The 18,641-nt window shown below is 52.3% G+C and overlaps 1 protein-coding gene across 1 annotated transcript in view; it reads right to left on the minus strand.

Annotated features, from left to right (window-relative positions):
• Window positions 1-18,641, minus strand: part of DSCAML1 (DS cell adhesion molecule like 1) — a 329,429-nt gene that overhangs the window by 87,314 nt on the left and 223,474 nt on the right. Inside the window, exons 17-19 of the mRNA XM_065416989.1 lie at window positions 17,936-18,176; window positions 11,731-11,877; window positions 10,875-11,030 (exon numbers count right to left, since the gene is read on the minus strand). Coding sequence (XP_065273061.1) covers window positions 10,875-11,030; window positions 11,731-11,877; window positions 17,936-18,176 — 544 coding nt within the window. The remainder of the gene's footprint in view (window positions 1-10,874; window positions 11,031-11,730; window positions 11,878-17,935; window positions 18,177-18,641) is intronic.

The raw sequence follows: 18,641 nt of genomic DNA on the forward strand, positions 1-18,641 counted from the left end.
TAGCCTTTCAAATGCCCTGTGCCATTGACCTCTCCCTGTAAGAAGGGTGCAGGTCTCCCCTTTCGAGCTTGTCTTGGGCCGTTGGCACTTGCTGGGCAACGAGACCACCCTCTCCTGAGGGAACGGAGGTCTCTCCTTTTCTGCGCTTTTCGCTCTGGCCCATTGGAACGCCCCCGGCTTAGGGACCACCCTGTAAGGAGGGTTTGGGTCTCCTTTGCCATGCTAATTAAGCCACAGGTCACTTTGACACGCCAGGCTAAATGACTGCCCTGTAACCAGGGTGTAAGGTCTTATCCCTCGCACGCTTAAACTAGGGGCGCCTTTTGGTGCCTGTGGCTGAGCGACCCCCCTTTAAGAAGGGTTGAGGTTCTGTTTCTCTTAGTCACAGTAAAATCCCCCAGAATGATTTCTACTTGGCTTTTTTGAGATTTGAAGTGAAATCTTACTTGTGACCTATCCCGCTCCGATGGAACATGGTGTGGCGAAGGGCCGGCTGTAAGGGGATGGTGGAGGCCGTGGAAAATTCGCCCCTTTTCTCAAAAAAGCCAAGAAATGGCCCAACAATGCTAATGTCACAAAGTCTGGAAATAAACAGGTGAGGTGGGGGGCTCCTTTCAGACCCTCACTTCCTTGTAATCCTTCCTCAAGTCCTTTTGCCCTGCCCAATTTACACCGCTCAACCAACCACAACTTTGACCCTTTGTTTTCTTGTGCACAAGAACGACACTGTTGGACTGATGAGTGTTAACTGTAGAGATTCGGACAGCTCCGTAAGTTGTGTCCCAATTCTAGGCCTTGCGTCTCTTTGGTGATAGACAGAGGAGATTCCTAGGGCTACGTTTGAAGGGATTGATGTGGCTGTCCTTTCTGAAATGTGTTGCTGCTCAGGTGTTGTAGGTAGATGCGGTGGTATTCAGAGCCGGCACGTGGGTGCACCTAACCCTACTAACGGGACCGCGTCACAAGTCAGAGGTGTCTTTTCTGGTAAAGGTTAGGGGGCACAAAGTTGTCATTTTCTTGGTGGGGTAGGAAGGTAAGTCGGGAAGGGTGTCGCTGAGGGATGGAGGATTGATCGGAAAGGGGAGACTCAGCGGGATCCCTCCCTTACCTGTTCATTTCCAGATCTTTTCCCATTGGGGACTTCCCCCCCTTGTTTGAGGGAGGAGTATTTTATTAAAGAAAGGGTGACCGCCCTGTAATCAGGGTTCAGGTCTGTTTCCCTTTTCTCCTCTCTGCATTGGCCCTCTTAATGCCAAGGTCTAAAGTGAGCTCCCTCTAACTAGGGCTAACTAGGGTGTGGGTCTTTCCCTGCCTTTCACAAGGTAACACTGGAAGGTAGTTCTAGAAACCAGCCTCTTGAGAGGGTTCAGGGTTTGTCCTACTAGCTGTCCCGTGCCCTCCTCACTCACGCACTCAGCCAAGTCAAAGCCAGCGTCCTCTGCATCCACCTGGACCCGCGTTCTGCCGCAAGCTCTCCTGCTCTCTGCCAGAGGTCGGTGCCGAAAAGTAGGAATGAGGGTAATTTCCAGGTGGGGCGAGTACCTTGCAATCGTGCTGTCTACTGAGCCACACCTAACCCGCTTCACCTCTCTCTTTCTTTCTCTCTCTTTCTAGCAACTCAAAGGACAAAATGGACAAGACAACACAAGCACCAAAGAAACTGCAGGAAAAGGGAAGAAAAAGCCACGGCCAAAGGCTGAGTACACTGCACACACCGCACCCCTGTACCGAGGGCTCGGGATCGACACTTCTCCGCACACGCTTAATCCCCCTTGAGGTGCCCGGTAAAAGGACCTCCCTGTAAACAGGGATCAAGGTCCATTCCTCGCCAACCAAAATGCTTTATGGGTCCTTTCCATAGCTGAGGCTGAGCGACCCCCCTTTAAGAAGGGTTGAGGTCTCTGTGGGTTTGAGCTCCTTAGGACCTAGCCTTTCAAATGCCCTGTGCCATTGACCTCTCCCTGTAAGAAGGGTGCAGGTCTCCCCTTTCTAACTCCTCTTGGGCCGTTGGCACTTGCTGGGCAATGAGACCACCCTCTCCTGAGGGAACGGAGGTCTCTCCTTTAGAGCGCTTTTCGCTCTGGCCCATTGGAAAGCCCCCGGCTTAGGGACCACCCTGTAAGGAGGGTTTGGGTCTCCTTTGCCATGCTAATTAAGCCACAGGTCACTTTGACGCGCCAGGCTAAATGACTGCCCTGGAACCAGGGTGTAAGGTCTTATCCCTCTCACGCTTAAACTAGGGGAGCCTTTTGGTGCCTGTGGCTGAGCGACCCCCCTTTAAGAAGGGTTGAGGTCTCTGTGGGATTGAGCTCCTTAGGACCTAGCCTTTCAAATGCCCTGTGCCATTGACCACTCCCTGTAAGAAGGGTGCAGGTCTCCCCTTTCGAGCTTGTCTTGGGCCGTTGGCACTTGCTGGGCAACGAGACCACCCTCTCCTGAGGGAACGGAGGTCTCTCCTTTTCTGCGCTTTTCGCTCTGGCCCATTGGAACGCCCCCGGCTTAGGGACCACCCTGTAAGGAGGGTTTGGGTCTCCTTTGCCATGCTAATTAAGCCACAGGTCACTTTGACACGCCAGGCTAAATGACTGCCCTGTAACCAGGGTGTAAGGTCTTATCCCTCGCACGCTTAAACTAGGGGCGCCTTTTGGTGCCTGTGGCTGAGCGACCCCCCTTTAAGAAGGGTTGAGGTTCTGTTTCTCTTAGTCACAGTAAAATCCCCCAGAATGATTTCTACTTGGCTTTTTTGAGATTTGAAGTGAAATCTTACTTGTGACCTATCCCGCTCCGATGGAACATGGTGTGGCGAAGGGCCGGCTGTAAGGGGATGGTGGAGGCCGTGGAAAATTCGCCCCTTTTCTCAAAAAAGCCAAGAAATGGCCCAACAATGCTAATGTCACAAAGTCTGGAAATAAACAGGTGAGGTGGGGGGCTCCTTTCAGACCCTCACTTCCTTGTAATCCTTCCTCAAGTCCTTTTGCCCTGCCCAATTTACACCGCTCAACCAACCACAACTTTGACCCTTTGTTTTCTTGTGCACAAGAACGACACTGTTGGACTGATGAGTGTTAACTGTAGAGATTCGGACAGCTCCGTAAGTTGTGTCCCAATTCTAGGCCTTGCGTCTCTTTGGTGATAGACAGAGGAGATTCCTAGGGCTACGTTTGAAGGGATTGATGTGGCTGTCCTTTCTGAAATGTGTTGCTGCTCAGGTGTTGTAGGTAGATGCGGTGGTATTCAGAGCCGGCACGTGGGTGCACCTAACCCTACTAACGGGACCGCGTCACAAGTAAGAGGTGTCTTTTCTGGTAAAGGTTAGGGGGCACAAAGTTGTCATTTTCTTGGTGGGGTAGGAAGGTAAGTCGGGAAGGGTGTCGCTGAGGGATGGAGGATTGATCGGAAAGGGGAGACTCAGCGGGATCCCTCCCTTACCTGTTCATTTCCAGATCTTTTCCCATTGGGGACTTTCCCCCCCTTGTTTGAGGGAGGAGTATTTTATTAAAGAAAGGGTGACCGCCCTGTAATCAGGGTTCAGGTCTGTTTCCCTTTTCTCCTCTCTGCATTGGCCCTCTTAATGCCAAGGTCTAAAGTGAGCTCCCTCTAACTAGGGCTAACTAGGGTGTGGGTCTTTCCCTGCCTTTCACAAGGTAACACTGGAAGGTAGTTCTAGAAACCAGCCTCTTGAGAGGGTTCAGGGTTTGTCCTACTAGCTGTCCCGTGCCCTCCTCACTCACGCACTCAGCCAAGTCAAAGCCAGCGTCCTCTGCATCCACCTGGACCCGCGTTCTGCCGCAAGCTCTCCTGCTCTCTGCCAGAGGTCGGTGCCGAAAAGTAGGAATGAGGGTAATTTCCAGGTGGGGCGAGTACCTTGCAATCGTGCTGTCTACTGAGCCACACCTAACCCGCTTCACCTCTCTCTTTCTTTCTCTCTCTTTCTAGCAACTCAAAGGACAAAATGGACAAGACAACACAAGCACCAAAGAAACTGCAGGAAAAGGGAAGAAAAAGCCACGGCCAAAGGCTGAGTACACTGCACACACCGCACCCCTGTACCGAGGGCTCGGGATCGACACTTCTCCGCACACGCTTAATCCCCCTTGAGGTGCCCGGTAAAAGGACCTCCCTGTAAACAGGGATCAAGGTCCATTCCTCGCCAACCAAAATGCTTTATGGGTCCTTTCCATAGCTGAGGCTGAGCGACCCCCCTTTAAGAAGGGTTGAGGTCTCTGTGGGTTTGAGCTCCTTAGGACCTAGCCTTTCAAATGCCCTGTGCCATTGACCTCTCCCTGTAAGAAGGGTGACGGTCTCCCCTTTCTAACTCCTCTTGGGCCGTTGGCACTTGCTGGGCAATGAGACCACCCTCTCCTGAGCGAACGGAGGTCTCTCCTTTAGAGCGCTTTTCGCTCTGGCCCATTGGAAAGCCCCCGGCTTAGGGACCACCCTGTAAGGAGGGTTTGGGTCTCCTTTGCCATGCTAATTAAGCCACAGGTCACTTTGACGCGCCAGGCTAAATGACTGCCCTGGAACCAGGGTGTAAGGTCTTATCCCTCTCACGCTTAAACTAGGGGAGCCTTTTGGTGCCTGTGGCTGAGCGACCCCCCTTTAAGAAGGGTTGAGGTCTCTGTGGGATTGAGCTCCTTAGGACCTAGCCTTTCAAATGCCCTGTGCCATTGACCTCTCCCTGTAAGAAGGGTGCAGGTCTCCCCTTTCTAGCTTGTCTTGGGCCGTTGGCACCTGCTGGGCAACGAGACCACCCTCTCCTGAGGGAACGGAGGTCTCTCCTTTTCTGCGCTTTTCGCTCTGGCCCATTGGAACGCCCCCGGCTTAGGGACCACCCTGTAAGGAGGGTTTGGGTCTCCTTTGCCATGCTAATTAAGCCACAGGTCACTTTGACACGCCAGGCTAAATGACTGCCCTGTAACCAGGGTGTAAGGTCTTATCCCTCGCACGCTTAAACTAGGGGCGCCTTTTGGTGCCTGTGGCTGAGCGACCCCCCTTTAAGAAGGGTTGAGGTTCTGTTTCTCTTAGTCACAGTAAAATCCCCCAGAATGATTTCTACTTGGCTTTTTTGAGATTTGAAGTGAAATCTTACTTGTGACCTATCCCGCTCCGATGGAACATGGTGTGGCGAAGGGCCGGCTGTAAGGGGATGGTGGAGGCCGTGGAAAATTCGCCCCTTTTCTCAAAAAAGCCAAGAAATGGCCCAACAATGCTAATGTCACAAAGTCTGGAAATAAACAGGTGAGGTGGGGGGCTCCTTTCAGACCCTCACTTCCTTGTAATCCTTCCTCAAGTCCTTTTGCCCTGCCCAATTTACACCGCTCAACCAACCACAACTTTGACCCTTTGTTTTCTTGTGCACAAGAACGACACTGTTGGACTGATGAGTGTTAACTGTAGAGATTCGGACAGCTCCGTACGTTGTGTCCCAATTCTAGGCCTTGCGTCTCTTTGGTGATAGAACGGAGGTCTCTCCTTTAGAGCGCTTTTCGCTCTGGCCCATTGGAAAGCCCCCGGCTTAGGGACCACCCTGTAAGGAGGGTTTGGGACTCCTTTGCCATGCTAATTAAGCCACAGGTCACTTTGACGCGCCAGGCTAAATGACTGCCCTGGAACCAGGGTGTAAGGTCTTATCCCTCTCACGCTTAAACTAGGGGAGCCTTTTGGTGCCTTTGGCTGAGCGACCCCCCTTTAAGAAGGGCTGAGGTTCTGTTTCTCTTAGTCATAGTAAAATCCCCCAGAATGATTTCTACTTGTCTTTTTTGAGATTTGAAGTGAAATCTTACTTGTGACCTATCCCGCTCCGATGGAACATGGTGTGGCAAAGGGGCGTCTGATAGGGGTGCTGCAGGTCATAACCCTAGACCTTTGTACCTAACCCTCGGAAAGCTTTTGTTTCTGCTTGTGCTCCTCTGAGATTCCCAGTGGTCCTTTGTGTCCAATGGAACTCAGGAAAATGCCTGGTGAACTCAGTGCTCCCATTGACATTTTCAAGAAGGGGGGTGCTCTCCACAGCCCTGTGGTTGCTTTGTGGTAGGTTTTTGCCAGATTAATGCTTTCCTGCATGGCCCTGTTTAGTGTAAGGCTAAGGAGAGATGCTGCTAAATGCCAGGTTTTTTGACATTCTTAAGTAGCAATGGAGAAAGGAAAGGTAATGATGGTGAGCAGTCGTTTGTGGCTTCGGGAAAGAGCCTTTAGACATGTCTTGGGTCAAGGAACCTATCCAGAGCCTGCCTGCAATACAGACAGTAATAGAAGAGCAAGGAGTTCAGGGCTAGTGTTCTCAGCATCACCACATCAACCTCACTGCTCTGGAGCGTCAGCACTGCCATCCTCAACTGCTTCTGCTTCTGTCCAAGTATCTCCTCCAGCCCCACCTCCCTGTTCCCCACGCAGCCAAGAGCCCGTCTCCCTCTCTGTTCTCCCCAAGTTGCAGTTACCGAGGTGCCCCGTCCAATGTGTGCTCACAGCTGTGCATCCCCCATCCCCCTTCCTTGCCTTGCTCCCCTTTCCAAGTGTTAATATTTCCCTCCCCACTACGATTTGCTGGCAGATGTCACCCCGCTGCTCTGCCCGTCCCTCCTTCTGTCTCACCTAAGCACTCTGGCAGATTCCCTTCGGATGCTGCCAGGGCACCAGGTCTGAAGCTGGCGGGCGATCAGGTAGAAAAACGGCTATGCCAGTTTTTGGTTCACTGCACCGGTGAGTGCTGCCCTGACCCCACTTGCTGGCTGTGTGAGCAGCATCCAGGACGACCCGCCCCAAACAACGCCCATGGGGGCTCTCTGTAGTTCGCCTGCCTGCAAGTCAGGGGCCCAGGAACTTTGAGAGAGCTTGAAGAGGGAGAGGGCAGCCGCAGAGGCACTACGCAGAGGCCAGCGAAACAATTCATTCTTGCATAAGGAAGTGCTTCAGTCTCACAGCATCATCTACATGAGGCCCATTTGGCAGCAAGGCTGGAGCTGACTGGGGACGAGCTGAGGAAGTGGCACTAACTCCACCCAGCACCTGTCCTGGAGCCAAGGGGAGCAGCCAGGCCAGCCAGCAGGCCTGGGATTCCGGGGTATCCTGTCTTTACTGGCCCAGCCGATAATGGAGTCCTTCCCCACATTGAAGATGACGCAGTTTGGGCTTTGCCGAAAGGCCGCAAAGAAGCAGCTATGTTGGAAGGTGACTGGCTGCGGGAAGGCTCTCTCCATCAGTCTCAGGGATGGGAAAATTCCTGTAAATCTAGGGCCAAACTCTCATCTCACCCAATGTAAAGCTGCAGTAACTCCACTGACTTTCTGGGAGCAAATGGGCGAGCACTGTGCCCTTTTTCCACAGAGCTCTCACCTCTACGTGTATCCCACCCATCCCTCGTTAGAGATGGGAGCACAAGAATTGCAGGCTGGGCAGCGTCCCATCTCCAGTGGCTAGTGCCACGTGCTCCAGAAAGAGCCAGAACCCCCCAGTGGATAACCCCAGTGGCCAAAGGGGCCATGCATCCCAGCACTCAGCGGTTTGCTTACACCTTGGTGCAGGAGGCTTCACCCCTCAATAGCTGTCAGGAAGGAGCATCCGCAGCTGCACCCACCCATTTTTCAGGCAACCAGTGAGGACAGCTGGGTCGCAGCAGAACCACCTGATTGGCTATGGCAGGTGGCTTGCCCCTTAAGCCCAGCAGCTGTAGTGGATCAGTGGCTGCTCAATGCACATGGATTCTCTGCCTCCCTGTGTGCTCCCCTCACTCCCTGCACCCAGCCTCGACCGTGTCCTGCTCCCAGTCCTGGCCTAGCCTCGCTTCTGCCTTGGAACCAGCCCTGCCCCTGCCTTCCCTGCCCCCAGGTAACTTGGTTCTGATCCTTGGCTCGGATTCCTGGCTTCAACTCTGTCTTGATCCTTGGCTCTGGTATTTGGACTCTGACAACTAGCCCTGACTGCCTACAACCCAGTATCCCAACAGTCACATAGCTGGATGTTATCAATCATGCCACTGTCTGATCCTTTTCTGAATCCCAGTGAGCTCTTGGCCTCTAGGATACCTTGTGGTAAGGAGTTCAACATGTTAATTTTGCAATGTGCAAAAAAGTGTTTCCATGTATTGATTTTAAATTTCTTCCCTTTCAGTTTTATCAAATACCCTGTTGCTCTTGTACTTGGTAAATCAGGTACTTCTGTTCACCCTTTTCCCATCTCTAACCCATTCATTATTATGTACATCTCTACCATTTCTCCCCTCTAAACTGAGCAGCTCCTCATCTGATCAAATAGTGTCTCGTAGGGAGGTTTACTCAGGTTTGAGAGATGGGCAGTGAAAATAACTAGAAACCTCTGTCTGTACTCTATGCAGTGTGAGACAGGGTGACTAGAACAGGACACAGTACTCCACAGGAGGGCAAACCACGGATTCCTATGACTTTGTTTGAATGCATAAGAAATGGGTAGAAGATAATATTGAAAACATTGTGTCTTTTCTTCTATTCAGATACAGGAGTGGGTGTGTACATGCATCTTTAAAACACACACATGGGGTTTCTGTACTTGGTGTATGTACTCACCCGGGAGGGGGCACACCCTCTCTCTAAGGCCTGGTCTACACCGGGGGGGGGGGAGGAATTGATCTAAGTTACGCAACTTCAGCTATGTGAATAACGTACTTAGACCTACTCACCGCGGTGTCTTCACTGCGGTAAGTCAATGGCTGATGCTCCCATCGACTCCGCCTGCACCTCTTGCCCTAATGGAGTATCGGAGTCGACGGGAGAGTGCTCTGCAGTCAATTTATCGTGTCTTCACTAGACACGATAAATCGACCCCACTGGATCGATCACTGCCCGTGGATCCAGCGGGTAATGTAGACAAGTCCTAACAGAGTGGGCTCTCGCAGCACTAACCAGACTCACCTGTATGGCTTGCTCTGCTGGGATGGAGGAAGCTCAAAAGGCAAAGGCTACAGGGACAGATCAGCAAAGAGGAAGACAGTCACTGACCTTACTGCCCCTGAGAGCGCATGGAGCAGGTATAAGATGGGGATGACGAAAAGGAGGAGCTGGAGGCAGTCCCTAGCTCTGAGCACAGACCCTACGACCCACAGAGAAACTGAACCCTAAGAGCGACCAAACGCCTGCCTACGAGACTGGCCACCTTTGCCTTTTTCTTCTACTCTGATTTTCGCCTGCTCAGGGGAAGGAGAAGGGAGAAGACCTGTTTTTATTTGGAGAACCCCTTGTATACCGCAGTCAGAAGGATTATGTAAGAGCTCCAGTCACGGTCTGCTGGGGCCAGGGGTGCCCCACCCACCACCCCATGCACACACACCCTCCTCCACCACCCCACACACACACTGTATTGTAAACGTGCCAAATCTCTGCTCCATTCAAAGTCTGCCAGGGAATCAGCTCAGCTTTCTGCAACTGGGACTGCGTGTCGCTTCTTAACGCGAGAAGAAGGGGAAGAAGTAAAAAATCAGCCTAAATTCCTGCCTAATCCTTGATGAGCCCTAATTTGTCTTTCTTCTTGATTCTGTGGCCTGGGAAACATCTTGGCTGTTTTATTCATTGCTAATGACTCATTCACAGCTGAATCTTCTTAATTCTAATTAACACGTGTTAATAGTGTATCAGCCAGGGTAAGGGGAACACACACAGATGTTTAAATCCATAACCTCCCCACCCCCTTCTCTGCTAGCAGCAGTGGATGTGGTGAGCCAAACCTCTGAGCTGAGAAGAGCAAGCTTTGCTGCACCTCTTGGAGGGAGGGATTGTTACATAAAGTATCTGAAACTCAGACCCAACTGCACTGCTCGGGTTGCGGTTCCTTTATGAAGAGCACAGGGAGGTATCGACTGCCCAGAGGTAGCAAATGCACAGGGACTCCAAACAACACAACCAGGATGGAATCATCTGCCCTCAGGGCTGTCCCCAGCCAGAAGAGAGGATGCCAATCCCCCTGGGGCCCAGTGCAGTTGGAAGGGACAGACACCAAACCTGGCTGACACCTCCCTATCCTGCGCTCAAGTCTTTCTGCTTGATGCCCCAGCTATCCAGCCCGATCTCAGCATGGGAGCTGGGAGGGACAGACTGGCTGAGAGCTGTGGACAAGTAGATTAAGGCATCAGAAGCAAACCCCTGAAAGGAACCGAGAGCGGGGGGGAGAGAGAGAGCCAGGACAGCCCCATGCCTGCGCACCCCTAGAGGACTCCAATCCAGCGCCGATGACACCTCACGGCATCTCACTGGAGAACCCCGGCGCATCACTGTACTTGGGAGGATGGGGGAAGTGAGTTACATGGGCTTCCCATATCCTCCCCTCAGACTGGCCCAAACCACCCAGCAGCAAGAATGTTCTCAGCTCAGCCTTAGAGACCCCACTGGCTTGGCGCAGTCGGGGGGCCAGCATCCTATTCCATGCTGGCCAGAGGGCTGGCACGATGGGGGGGGGCGCGCTGGGCAGGGGGGCTCCTATGCAGCAGGCACTGGGCTAGCAAGCAGGGTCTAGGGCTGTGCTCTGCTCTGCAGGGGGAAAAGACAGGAGCTGGGGCCCTTCCAGACTGTCTGGCTGAGTCAGCATTTGCCATGGGGCACTGGCTGGAGCCACTGGTGAGGGCAGCCCATTTCCTCAGGCTCCTCAGTCAAACAGGCACTTAATGGCCCTGCTCAATATCATCTTCCCCCTGCCACCTCCTGCTCCTTTGCTCTCTCCTTCCAGCACCTCAGGCATGCCATGCCATGCCCTAGCTAAACCAGCACCCCATGCCCTGGCTGCCCCAGCATCCCCATCCCGACTGTACCAGCAACCTTCTTGCCCTCCCCCATCCCCGACCTGTGACACCCCCCCCTCCCCGCTCCAGGCCATTCTGGGCAGGAGGGGCCCCATCATGCTTGAGCATCACTCACTGTCCTCCTTGGTCTGGATGTAGAGGACGCTGCTGCGGACACCGTCGCCGGCCTGCGTGTATGCCAGAACCTGGACGCTGTAATTGGTGAACTTCTCCATTCCCCGCAACTCCACTCGCTCCCGCGTGGTGGTGATGTTCTGCATCTCCCCCCACTCTGCAGTGGAAACACGACAAGGGGATCAGTCCGGGGCTCAGAACCAGCCTGTTCCCCAGGCAACCTCGGCAGGCTTAGATTCGCTGCTCCCGCTCACCCTCCCATTGCAGGACCTGGGCCATGCACTTCCAGTTGTCTCAATCAGGCACCAAGATCACTCATTGCTTTCAGGCCAGGCAGAGAGACAGGGACAGTGAAGCCAGCTGCATTACAACCCAGATTACCCAGCTTGGGCACAGAGAAGGTCAGAAGCTGGGCCCAGAAGCTGAAGGAATAGCTCTGCGGAGATGGGCTGGTAGATTCCCAACTTTCCTCCCACATGGCTCTGTGGACTACCAACGCACAGGGCGCCTGAGAGCAAGCGTGGAGACGGGCTCCATTGCTCAGCTCTACAAGCACAGGATCCAATTGACATGCTGGCCCAGGTCACAAGTGACATCCTGGCACTTTATGGACATTTCCACAGTCACAGGAAAAAAAACCAAGCAATGCAGCAGGCATGGCAGCGGGAGCTTGAAAGTCAGGTGCTAAGTGGAGTTACAGGTGTGTGTGTAGGTGAGGCAGGGGACATGGACGGGACTCGCACATTTCCAGCCTCCATTATGGCAGATCTAGCCACGGGTCTCAAATTCGTGTAACATTTTAGAATAAGGAGAGTAAGAAACAAAGCAAAAAAAGGGAAGCCCATCCGAGCCCTCACCTCCGTCCATATAGAGAGACCAGAAGATCACCCTGTACCCCTTGAGCACGCCATTCAGGGTACTGCGCGGGGGCTCCGACCAGGAGATCACAGCCACATCTGACGTGATGGATAATGCCCTCACGTTCTCCGGGGGCTGGCTGGGAACTGATGGAAGAGTCCATGGAGAGAGAGAGAGAGAGAATGAATCAGTGAGGGAGGATGCAGTGCTATATGAGCAGAGCATCGGTAATGCTCTCACCATCTGTCTGTTCAGGTAGTTTAGTCCTCACAACATCTATTCTTAGGGTTTGGCTCCCCGCTGCATTTGTGAGCAATGAGCAGGTAAGAATTTCAGACTCTCAGATTCGCCATCTTGGAGCACGTGAGAAGCCAGACCACAACGGGGTGCTACATGCAGTTGGATCCCAACTGGACTGGGTCACAATTTCCCAATGAAAAAAACATTCCCATCAGAAAACGTGGGCTCATCAAAACCGAAATGTTCCCACAGGAAAAATTATGATTTCAAAGAAACGTTTTGATTTTTGCCTTGTGTAACGTTTTGTTTTGACTCAAAATATGTGGTTTCAGCGTGACATTAAAATGACATTTTATTTCAAATCAACATTTCAAAGTGAAGAATGACGCTGTGAGATATCAGAGCACTTGACTTTGATTGATAAGTTCTGAAAAGGGTCGATTTGCAAATGTCCAAGTGACGCATTCCATCTCTTCCAAAGTTCTGTGAATTGTTTTTGTCTCAAAATATCAAAAATAAAGTTGAAATATTGGAATTTCCAGGGGCTGGAACTTCTGCTTTCCACCAAGCTCTATCCCAGTCTTTCTGGGCAGCTAGGCCAGCACCTCTCACTGCGCCGGCAGCTGCCCACCCACCAGAGAGGGCTCTATTCTGCAGCAAAGCTTGGACTGAGAGTGATGTTAGCAGCAGCCCAAATGTGGGTTAGAACATGCAAAACGGAACCAGTGGCAGGCAGCGCTGGAGTCAGGGAGCCCAGCAGAACAGTCCTTTGCTAAAGGGTGGGTGCTGTCTAGCCTGCGGTCTGAGTAGGGTAACACAGCGTACATCTACACTGCAGCTGGGGAGGTGTGATTCCCAGTGGAGACAAACAGATTCGCAATAGCTCAGCTCGAGCTAGTGTGCACAAAATAGTGGTGTGGGGGGTGCGGCACTGGTGGGGGCTTGGGCTAGCCACCTGAGCTCAGATACAGGGGTCAGGCAGGTTTGGACTTGGGTGACTAGCCCAAGCCCCCACCAGTGCCGCAAAGTCCATGCTGCAATTTTTACTGTTACTGGGAATGACACCTCCAAGCTGCAGTGCAAACACAGCCACAGGGCTGCCACCAGTCTTGACGCTAAAGCCCTGGTTTGAGCATGCCCTGGAGTGAAATTAACCAAATAAAGGCTGAGTTTGCAGCACAGGGTCTTGTAAACTGAGTCATGGCTAAAGGAGCAGACCTGCTGCTATCTATTGAGAGGTCATCAAAATAAAGTGGCAAACAACATACGTGAGGCTGAGCTCGCGAAAGCAAAGGTGGACTCACATAGAACACAGTTTCAAAATGTAGGGTTAGGGCTGGGGTTGGCCAGTGGCAGATTTGGGGTTGGGAGGAGAAGGGGGACCGTGGGCTTGGCATAAGGGTGGGACCAGCTTGGGCACTCCTACAGGCTGGCTGCTTAACACAGGTGCTACCCCTAAGCAAGCAGCCAGGTTCCAGACACCCTCCTCTGCCCAGCAAAGGGAGCTCACTGCCTCAGGGTGTCAGGTAACAGGCGGCAGGCATTACACAGAGGTGTCACCCCCACCGGGGACATTCGCTAAGCCTCAGAACCACCAGCCCAATGGGGTCATGGCTACACAGCATCGACGCCCAGGGAGCCAGCACTGCAGGTGCTGCGCTGCCTTCTGGGAGGCCTTCCAGGGGTTTACGCTTCCATCTCCAGCTCCACGCTGCTGAGCCATTCAGCATGGCGGAGGGAGGCACAGCACTGGGGGTTCAGTCTGACCAGCCCCCTGAATTCTCTCTGCTTTTGAAGTTGAGGCTCAAAACTACAGAAGGGGCCTGGCATTGGGTAAACAGAGCAGGAAGAGGTACCAGTGCTTTGTCCATATTGCTTTGTATTAATCACCCGGGGGAGGGCCTGGGGTGTGCCACACCCACACCATTCATTTCACATCTCCGCTGCCTCTGCTCTCGTGAAGTCCTGCCCCTTCCTGCACATTGTCAGGAGTCAAGAGAAGAGCTGGAGATGGCAGGGGGCAAAGTGGATTGCCAGGCGGACCTGTGAAATACCCCCAGACACAGGGCCAAAGCAGCTTTCGTTTGACCCAGGGAACTCTCATGGGACTCTTGAGAAGTTACATAATCCCACTCCAGGATTGTGGTCTCTGCTCAGCTACAAGTCAAACCACTCCCGCTTTCCCAGGTGCTGTTCTGGATGGCAGCATTTGAAACACACCTGGCAGAAAGGGGACCCGAGCCGGGCTGGGACCTCTGCGTGTACCAGAACACAAGTAGTGCTGCAGAACCAGTAGGGTGCCCAAGGTCAACACTGTGTGAAGGACACCCTAGAAATGTGTTGCTCTGCAGCGGCACATCTATCCACCAGGGAGATGCAGAACTGACCCAGCCCCAGAAGTTTTGCCCCAACCTTCAGTCCACCAAAAATTCTTTGCCAGCACAACTGGGTGAAACTTCACAGCTTCTTCAAAACCAACTAGAGCCCCGTAATCCTGGAAGCAGGAAGAATGTCTACACTGCACTTAGAACAAAGGGAAAAAACAGGCGCGCAAGCTGGATGCAAGGTAATTAGATCCCATTGCCCCATAAGAGGTAACTCTAATTTTTATGAGCATTTAAATGATAATACATCATCCTAACGATCCTCTTTGAAAATGATTATTGTTTCATATTACTTAGGTGTAAAAATATAAGCACCATGTAATTAGGGACTGAGTGTAATAAACTAATACAGAGAGTCCGTTTGAACAAAATGAAGGCAATATAATTATGGAAAAGACACTATTGCTAAAACAGGGGCCCTTGAATACCCCAGGAGGAGTGCTAATAGAGCCAGGAAATGATCATGCTTTGACAGGCTAATGAGAGCCTTAATTAAGTATGAAAAACTGCTGAGCAAATGCAGTGTGAAACTTTTTTTTTGTTTTTAAAATGACTCCGAGGCCAACCACGATCTCTCCCCAATGGAAACCTCTAAGGCACTTTGTAAAACAACCCTGCAAGGAGCAGGTAGAGCAGCTGTCAGAGCTCACAGGCTGGGCCTCCTCCAGCTGCTACCTGCAGCTTCCAGGGCACGTTCAGCCACTGAAAAAGGCTGGAAGCTGAGCCCGTGCCTGGCAGGGCAGCACAGGCTGGGGCAGCCCCAAATACCCAATAAGGCTTAGCACTTACATAGCACCTTTCAGCCAGGGACCTCGTAGCCCTTGACACTGGAGGGCAAGGACTGCTAGTCCCACTTTACTGACATGACCACTCTGGTGCAGAGAGGTTACATGACTTGCTGCAGGTCACACAGCAAGTCACTAACGGAGCCAGGCACAAAACCCCACCTCCCCACTGCGGCGCCCACGCCCCCTTGCTCCCAGATGGAATTTATGAAGCTCTCCTATTGTTTGGGCAGAGGGAGTGTGTGTCTTGCGGTGAGAACAAGGGTGCATCGACCAGGGCTCTATTCCCAACTCTGCCAATAGCAAACCATGTGCGATCCTGAACAAGTCACTTAACCTCTGTGCCAGAGCTCACCTGTCAGCCAAATGGGCATAATACCTACCCTATCGAGCAAGGCTGCATGAAGCTTAATTAGCACCCCCGAAGTGCTCTGAGCTCTTCAGAGGACAGGTGCCACTAGACATGCAGGGCAGGACTGCAGGGCATATGATTGTCCCCCCCTTGCCCACTGAACTCCCTGCCTGGGCTGGGAGCCTGCACACGGTTTCATGCACCACCTGCCAGCAAGACCCTCCATGCTAAGCTCTTTCCTTTTTAAATAGAACCTTCTTCTGTTTAATTCCCTCCTCCCCGCCTTTTGCTTCCTTGTGATTGTTGTTTAAGTGCTCCCTGCCTCAGCCCTGGCCGAGGGAAGATAGGGGCTGCTAGCAAAACAGGAATCGTGCCAGGAGCATGAAAGAGGAGATGCAACCATGAAATTTTAAACACAAGATGAAATAAATGCCAGCCTGAAGGACAAACTCGGAGCACAGAGCTGCGGGCATGGTGCTGCGGAAGAGGGGTCCCCAGTCACCTCTGATACTCTGACATACTGTCTTTGTCTCTCAACTCATTGGCATGAGCTGGAAGTAAGTATTAATCATAAGAAAATGAATCGGTTCCTTTATTAAGAGCGAGTCCCCTGAATTCACGTGGCTGTATTCGCCGCATTCAGCTGTATGCGCATGGCTGTTAGTGTTTTCCAGGCTCCGAAGTTTGCTTAATAGAAAATTACTCTAATTCAGCTGGAGTCTGGTCTGCGGCAGCCCTTTGAACAGGACGACAGATTCACGTACCACCACCTGGCACTGCCACAGCCCCTCCCCTCCAAGGGCGTTGGCGCATTCTGCAGATATTAGCACAGCTACAACAAGGCGAGCAGCGTCAGCCCATTCCACACATGGGGAAGCTACATCACAGAGGCCATGGGTCAGATTTTCCCATGGGGGTTCCTAGCGTTAGACATACGGGGCCTAATTTTGAGAGGTTGTGAACACTCGCTATGCCAGCGGAAGTCAATTGGAGCTGTGGGTGTGCAGTACCCCGACAACCAGGCCTTTTGTATGTCAAGCTAGGAACCCAGAATCAGAGCCCACTTTGGAAAAATCTGACCCAGATTTGAGGCACCCAAAATTTGGCCCTATCTGACCCAGTGAAACACAAGGGAGATGGGTAAGTCACTTCAGCTGCAATTTGCAAAGGGGCCCAGGAGAGTTCACACAGAAGCCAGGAGTTCTGAGACCACTAGACCACACCCTCCCCCTGCAGGGCAAGTGGGGTGGGGAAAGGGTTTGACCCAGTTTAAGTGACTAATGTTCTTTGCCAGGTACCAATGCTCTTTAGAGGGCACAGACAGATATTTCAGTGGAGATGCACCTGCATCGGCTCCTAGGCTCTATCAGAGATGGTTCATGGGGTGGGGAATTTGCTACTTCCCTGCTACTCTCAGATCTCTCTGCTGCTGGAGACTTGGCTGATATAGGAGGAAGATCAGCAAAGTAAGCAGATCCTTTCCATGAAGTGTCATGCACCTCAGAAATGAGACACTGAGGGAAGGTGCAGAGGCTTTCCCCATCCTGGGTTTGAATTACTGGGGCAGGAAACTCAAGCCATTTTCCCCCTATGCAGGTAGTTTGAAATACACCAGAGTGGCAGGGGCTCTGCCAATAATGGCCTGGTAATACTGAATCAGGTAATAGCTCCTGCAGGATTAGTGGGCTCTCCATTCACTTAAGAATGATCAGGGATGTGTAAATCCACCCTGACATCCCTTTAATTAGACTACAAATCCAGTGTAATTTGGGTCCCCGCACACTGACTCAGGTCTTTTTTTATATATAAAAAAATATTTTTTCCCAAGAACAAAATCAAAACCATGTGATATAATGAAAGCCAGCCTCCCTGTCCATCATGCAGGGAAAAAATCACAGATGCTCTGCCCCTTACCAGAAGGGGGCAGAGCCCCAAAGCGTTTTCTGTGCTGGCCATGGATGAAAAGTGGGCAGAGGGGTCAGGCAGCTGTAAATTGCTTTCTACGCAACACACAGGAAATCACCAAGATGTTATTTCATAGAGGGAAGGGCTGACAGATGGAGCCAGAACGAGAGGCAGAGACACTGCTGCCCACCTGCTATATACGCTCTAGGGCCTTGCCTCTACTGAGCTTCAGCCATGGGTGGCCAGCTCCCTGGACTGGGGTAGACAGGCCAGAGTTGGTAGTTGTACCATTGCTGTTTGCTATGCTTGAAAGCAGGGTGCAAATCGTCTACACTAGGGGTTTGCATGCTGCTAGCCAGAGGGTGCAAATCCCCTGTGTTGACAAGGCCTACCCCCACCTCGAGTTTCCGCTGCTGCTGCCCCAGACTAATCAGGCTACACCAGAGACCTGGAGAACCAACACCCTCAGAATGGGTGGAGGCCCTTCCAGATGTCTCTGTGCCCTTGTCTGTATGCCCGGGCACCTCGGTATGCTTACCATCCTCGAGCGTGGTGGCATTGATCTCACTGGAGGAGGGCCCCGTCCCTGCGCGGTTGAACGCCTGCACCACGACCCCATACTGTGCAAACTTCTTCAGGTTGTCCAAAGTGTACACCTCACTGTCCCCCGTGGCCTTCATCTCCACAATGCTGTATTGCCCGTTGCTGCCGGGGCTGTTTTCCCGGTAGCCAATCTGGTAGCCACGGATCACCCCATTCTGGAGTTCTTTCTTTGGGGCCTGCAGAAGCGGGGATACAGATGGAGCAGGGTCACAGGATGGGCAGCATCCATCCCTACCTCATCAGCCCATCAATGCTCCCTCAGCACTGCCAGGGACAACACACAGCAAAACGGGAGGTCTTAGTGACCTGAAGCAGCGTGCCCATGTGCACTGAGCCCATGTGTTCTAATTGCAGCTCTGCTCAGAGCTAGGGCAAATACTTCATGTGCTTTATTCACCCCTGGGGCTGATCCAACTGACCCCAGCTCACAAGGGGAGAGAGCCTGTAAGACTGTCTCTGAATGCATATGGTGCTTTGGAAATAGAAATTGCTGGTTAAGTGCCAGGAGTTTTATTAGTGGTCTACAAAGCCCTTTGCAACTCAGCTCTCCCCACTTCTCCTGCCCAGCCAGGGCAGGTCTTCCATTGTTCCCTAGGTCCATGCTGGACTGGGATGAAGACCAGACTCTCTCAGCTGCGGGG

This window comes from Emys orbicularis, chromosome 15 (genome assembly GCF_028017835.1).
Source record: "Emys orbicularis isolate rEmyOrb1 chromosome 15, rEmyOrb1.hap1, whole genome shotgun sequence".
NCBI classification, from domain to species: domain Eukaryota; kingdom Metazoa; phylum Chordata; order Testudines; family Emydidae; genus Emys; species Emys orbicularis.